Below are 6,308 nucleotides of genomic sequence, written 5' to 3'. Positions count from 1 at the left end.
CTAGCAACTAATATGCATATCATGCCTCTATGAATGTGCAAAAACATTGAAATCATATTTTGCATACAAGACACAGTGTGTCTGAAAAATGCCCCACAGGCAAGCCAAATTGGCAGCGCATATTACCTAGAGCGGAGGACAAATGAACCCATATTCTGCCAGAGGCAATGGGTTAATAAGCAGTGGAGTATCAATATTGAAAAAAAGTTACCACTACTGTAGAAGATATTGAGGAGAGATAGACAGACAGACAGCAATAAAGCAGTAAATCCTCTATCTGTATGCATAAGGGTGCATCCACAACAGCTGGAGACATTGTGGGAGACACAATAGGAGACATTCGGATACAAATCTCCTGATATATATGGGAACACATCTGTTGCAATTTTGAGAGACATATCAGCAATAAGAGTTGAGTTGGTGAAACTGTCCACACCATATTGGTCTGTTGGTTAGTGGGAGGTCTCTGACAACATCACCTCATCCACACCAAGACTGCTAACATGTCACCCAACAAAAATCTGTATCAACATGTCTACTGCAATGTTTCTCAATGACTTACCAACTTGTTAACCCAACTTGTCAGTCTTAATGTTCCCACTGTGTTTTGTCACTGGTGTTGATGCACCCTAAGACAGTAGTAAAAGCAGATATGTAAAATCTAATATTGTAGGAGGGGCACAAGGGGTTGTCTGTATGTATGTCATCATTATAATTATTATTTCATACTTTCATTCACACAATAAAGGCGGGAAACTGTAGGAGGAATTTGTACTGATTCAGGGACACAAGGGTGCACAATGGGTATGGGGGAATGTGTTGTGTGTATATGCTATACACTGAGAATTTCTTTATTTTTACTTACTTTACTTTTTCACTGTGGGACCATGAAATATTTCTGTGATTCTGTTCTGATTGTGATGGAAGGTGTTTGGGAATGGGAGTAGGTTTTGGGGAGAAATAAGAGAAACTTACCAGAGTCAGAATTACTTCCAGACATTCCCAATCACTCTGACAGCAAAAAGAGTTTCAAAACTAATATAATACATAATAACTAAATGAAGGTGTAGCCCACCAGCACACTTGGATTAAGTATCAAAGTACAAATATAGTCATTCAAGTACTGTAGGACTTTAAAGGTTAAACCCAGACTGTTATAGTAATATAGTCAGTGCAGTATCACAAACCTTTTCTGTAGACTGCATGTGTTAATATCAACCCAACAGTTACATTTTAACAGGAAGGAAGCAAAACTAGCACTACTGCAATTTAGACTTTATTAATAAACAAGTATAAGCAATCATGGAACAGAAACTGACAACACAATTGTACAAAACATACCCACTCAATACAATTGAGACAGCTTTGTTGTGACTATAACATGAGACTAGTTAGTTAATTACCTTCTGAAGGTTACAATTAACTGTCACCTAACAGAATATCATTAAAAACTAGACTGTTCTGCCCTCCTTCATTAATCTGAATTAGCAAAATACATTGTCATGTATTGTCTTCCAACAACAGAAGTGAAAATGTTCCAAGGCAAGCTACTCATAGAGTAGACACATAGTTGATTTTAATACGAAGGCCACACATCAAGTACTAACAACAACCCTAATCTCACTTTGGATGAATAATACAAGCTGACAATTACTTTATTTGAAATATTAAAATTGGGTTGCATAGTGCCTACATAGTCCTTTAACGCTATCTGTTACAGTTGTAATTTTATATTAATTAAGCCATGAATATTTAAGCCTGGGTTATGCATAGTGCAAAGGACGCAAGTCTTACATAGTAGAGGATCATAGTAAAAAGTGCAACTGAAGTTATTCACTCAGTCTGATCACACATTGGCAGGGATTGTGAAAAAATACTTTGGTTTCTGCAAACTTTATTTGAAACCCCCAACAATCTCTCTTTCATAGAAAAAAAAAACTATGATCAGGTATCATTTTATATTGCTGACTGATTTTATTAGGAAAAGCAGATCTTAGAAATAAGTGAGATATTTAAAAGTCTTGTAGAGAGCATAAGATTGCAGTTTGCCATGATTTCAGATCCAGTAAAAACAACCAACTTCTTCATAATTCTTCAAAAAGTTGAGCAAAACCAACAGAACAAACAAAAGAGAAAACCTTGAGAGAAAATCAGTTATGACTTAAAAAAAATATATTTTTCTTTACAGAAAAAAGAAAAATACATATTTATCAATACAGAAAAAAATGTTTTCTTTTTCAATTGTTACCAAAAAGCACAATAGAAAAACATTTCCTCTAGTTCACACCAGAAAAAAACACAAATGATAAGTCTCAAAACCTATATTTTAAGAGAAAGGCAATTGTAAGAAATAGATGAAAAAAATATGGTTATGAAAGAATCTAGAAAGCGGAGTAAAAATGTAGGCAAAATGTGTGCTTCATGGCTTAAGTCTGGGATTTCTTTTGATTCCTTCTCGTGACAATGATTTACCAATCATCATCGTCATCAAGAGCAGCTCGTCGTCGGTCAAACTGCAACAGAAAATTGGGAATGATGTACTTCTTATCTTTTCATTCTAAATTATTGCAAAGTTCCACAGAAATATGTATATGATCTTTAAAAAATGCACTGGAAATTTAAAATTCTAAAAGGATATCTAGAGAAAAAGACAATCTTTCATTTCTCTAAACTAAAAACTTATACATGAGTACACACTTGTGTGAATGAATGAGTGCATCCATTTGTCTTCCATCCATCCACTGCCTTACTCATCCTCTCCCTCACTAACACATCCTACACCCTTACTCACTCACTAATTTGTCCACTCCATCACCGACTCACTCACTCGTCCACCCACTCACTCACTCGTCCACCCACTCACTCACTCGTCCACCCACTCACTCACTCGTCCACCCACTCACTCACTCGTCCACGCACTCACTCACTCGTCGACCCACTCACTCACTCACTCGTCCACCCACTCACTCACTCGTCCACCCACTCACTCACTCGTCCACCCACTCACTCACTCGTCCACCCACTCACTCACTCGTCCACCCACTCACTCACTCGTCCACCCACTCACTCACTCGTCCACCCACTCACTCACTCGTCCACCCTCTCACTCACTCGTCCACCCACTCACTCACTCGTCCACCCACTCACTCACACGTCCACCCACTCACTCACTCGTCCACCCACTCACTCACTTGCAGCTCTTGAAGTCTTGTTCCCATTACATCTGTATACTCCCTTGCTCACACACACAAACTCTTTTATACACCTAACCTTAAATTGGGTACCAAATTTCTCATGACATACCTTAACTGTTGTCGTTTTCTGTGTTTGTGCATTAACTCTTTCAACAAGGCCAATAAGGTCATTTTCTGACAATTTCCCACCAATCTGACCCGTAGTTGCCATCTGAACAATGACAGACTCGACTTGTTTGCCCTTCTCAGGTTTGGCTACCATGATGGTGTTTACTGTCAAAAAAAGCAAATAATTCTATAAATAAATAATTTACTGCAGTAAAACAGAAGTGACATTTTTGCCTGTCTGCCTGCTTCTGTTAAGCTCCTCACTAACCCTCCTTTCTCTCACAGGCTGAGTTTATTTACCTATTCAGATATATACCTTCACTGCTCACTTTTCTATCCCAATTGCTAATTATAACAGTCAGGTATGAAGAGAACACTAATGCAAAGAGTTCAGCTCTCTCCCACTGGGGACATTATGCAGAGATACCACCTAATACACTGTTTACCTAACAACAGAAAAATCAAGCACAAAAAATAACGCTCTTAAAGGAGGTATAATTATATAAGTTTACAGTTGACAAGGAAACACAAAGACCATATTTTTGCTATAATTATAATCCTAAAACTTGTTTCAAGGCAGATATCAAGATTTGGAAATTAATATATCACTTGCACTAGGTATTGATAAAAGTATCAAAATATCCTAGCAGAAATTAATCAATTATCATTTACACTAGGTATTGAAAAAAGTATCAAAATATCCTAGCAGAAATTAATCTATCATCATTTGCTCTACGTATTTTTAAAAATTGCCAAAATTTCCAAGACCGCACTTACACCTTGCTCTAGCCTGTTGGTCAAGCACCTGGTTTAGCAGCCCATTGATTGCCTGCTGTTGCTGCTGCATCATCTCCTCCTGCTTCTGCTGCTGACCCTGAAAAAATTAAGCCCAGGATTGTAATATTCTTTTAAAATATCAGTGAAGGTAAGTGCATTCAAAATTTTTGGTGCAATAATAAAATATACTAAACTGAAAAAATAAGTAACTGGTAGCAATTCATATTCAATTCATACTGAAATCCATACACTCACTTACATACTCATGTACGAAAAGAAATTAAATAATTCTCAAGGAACAACACTTTATAATAAAAGTATTTCTGAAATTTTGAAGGAAGAACTTTTAGCTGCATTTAAAACAAATATGAGCTTTTACTTTTCTATCTTCAAAGCTTTACTTATACACTTGAAAGCCATGCACTAAATAAATCAAAATCATTAGGAGGAAAAACATTAAATTTAATCTGATGTACAAACAATATAAACATGCTTTTGAAGCTGAAATTACAATGTCAAAAAACAAATCAAAACCAGGAAGAGGGGGTAGCTCACAGGCACACTTTGTAAAAAAATAAATAAACAAATAAAAATAAATAAACAATCACATATATCAGCAATAACACAACAATAAATAAATGGTTACTATTAATCACAGCTTTATGTAAAAAAAAAAAAAAAAAATGTTAAGGGAGAGGTTATCCCACTCTCAGTTATCAGGTCAGGCTAATATCTACCTGCACAGCTGAAGGATTACCAGGAACTTTGACTCCAAATGGAGAATCCTGCATCTAAAGCATATGTTAAAATATCAAACAGATATTGTACATAGTATCAAAATGCAGACATTCATCATGTACACAAATTCTTGAAGAGACGCCCATATTCACAACAGAACTTACATATATTGTCAATTCCTAGTTTTTGTACTTCTCAAGTGTGTTAATAGTTTAAGAAATTACATATCACATAAACCCCATTCCTTTAAAGCACTAAAATCAACAGAAGAATAACTACAGAGGCTTTGGGATTTCATATAAGAGAAATCAACTGAAGTTAAAAGCTGCTTGATGCTTTATTTATCCACTTGAATGCTTTTGGTTGCACTGAAATTCTCTAAGAACAATCGCTTCTATGAACCATAAAGATTAGGTTATTAACCATTATGCTGTGATGAATATGTCAGAAGTTCAGGGATGCCAAAAGGACACCATAATCTCAATCATTGCACTGAGAAGTGCTTGACAGTACAAAGATCCCAAAAGGGGGAGTGAAGAAAGAAAGAAAGAAAGAAAGAAAGAAAGAAAGAAAGAAAGAAAGAAAGAAAGAAAGAAAGAAAGAAAGAAAGAAAGAAAGAAAGAAAGAAAGAAAGAAAGAGAGAGAGAGAGAGAGAGAGAGAGAGAGAGAGAGAGAGAGAGAGAGAGAGAGAGAGAGAGAGAGAGAATTATTTCTGGAATATTCTGAGACATGAAACTTTTCCCAAGTAGTTACAGGAGAAAAAAAAGGGCTTTTATGTTGGAGTTTCCTTAATGAAAATACTGCTTCCTGAAAACCTTTTATGGAAATCAAAACTGCATTTACTGAACAAAAGAATGGTTAGTAAATCTGTATTACTCCAGCCAGCAACATTAGGAATTCACATAACAATATGAATCAAAAACCTCCCTAACTCCAATTCCCGAACACCCATCCTATTATCTTGAACTCATCCTTTCTGATGTTAATTTTGTCTGAGTGGATAATTTCATGTGTGTGTAATTTTTACCTCTATTAGAACATTTTTTTCAGATTTTCCCTATTTTATACTGAAAAGTGGTAATGTTGATAATGGTAAATATTTCTTTCTTTATCTATTTTTCTTTAAAAAGGTTTTAAACTTATCTATATTCCTGGATCTACTATTTTCTTTGCGTTTACCCATCCTCTATTTAAAACAAGAATTTACACAAATGACAGAAAATAAAGATATGAAAGCTTAGCTGACTATGTATATAAAGAGATTTTAGTTAAATCATACTTACAATTTTTCTCTATTTTATTACATTGATTTCCATAATCTAGTAACATACCAAAAGCTATATAATAAAACTGATGATCAATATCCTGATACTTATCAACTCTAATGATTTTGGTACCATTATCTAATAGGAAGGGTTACAATAATAAATTCTTATTTTCATTCTATATGTCCAATACATGTAATATTTTCTTTCTAACTGAAGGCTGTGT

The 6,308-nt window shown here is 35.2% G+C and overlaps 1 protein-coding gene across 2 annotated transcripts in view; it reads right to left on the bottom strand.

The window, feature by feature from the left end:
- Positions 1-1,260: 1,260 nt before the first annotated feature.
- Positions 1,261-6,308, bottom strand: part of PDCD-5 (programmed cell death 5) — a 5,641-nt gene continuing 593 nt past the window's right edge. The window contains exons 2-5 of one of the 2 annotated variants that reach the window (XM_027379515.2): positions 4,817-4,870; positions 4,080-4,176; positions 3,304-3,467; positions 1,261-2,513 (exon numbers count right to left, since the gene is read on the bottom strand). In XM_027379515.2, coding sequence (XP_027235316.1) covers positions 2,469-2,513; positions 3,304-3,467; positions 4,080-4,176; positions 4,817-4,870 — 360 coding nt within the window. In that variant the 3' untranslated portion in view covers positions 1,261-2,468. The remainder of the gene's footprint in view (positions 2,514-3,303; positions 3,468-4,079; positions 4,177-4,816; positions 4,871-6,308) is intronic. The other variant, XM_027379516.2, reaches the window with a different exon arrangement.

This window comes from Penaeus vannamei, chromosome 19 (genome assembly GCF_042767895.1).
Source record: "Penaeus vannamei isolate JL-2024 chromosome 19, ASM4276789v1, whole genome shotgun sequence".
Classification (NCBI taxonomy): Eukaryota; Metazoa; Arthropoda; class Malacostraca; order Decapoda; family Penaeidae; genus Penaeus; species Penaeus vannamei.
This window is presented reverse-complemented; position numbering and strand designations above follow the sequence as displayed.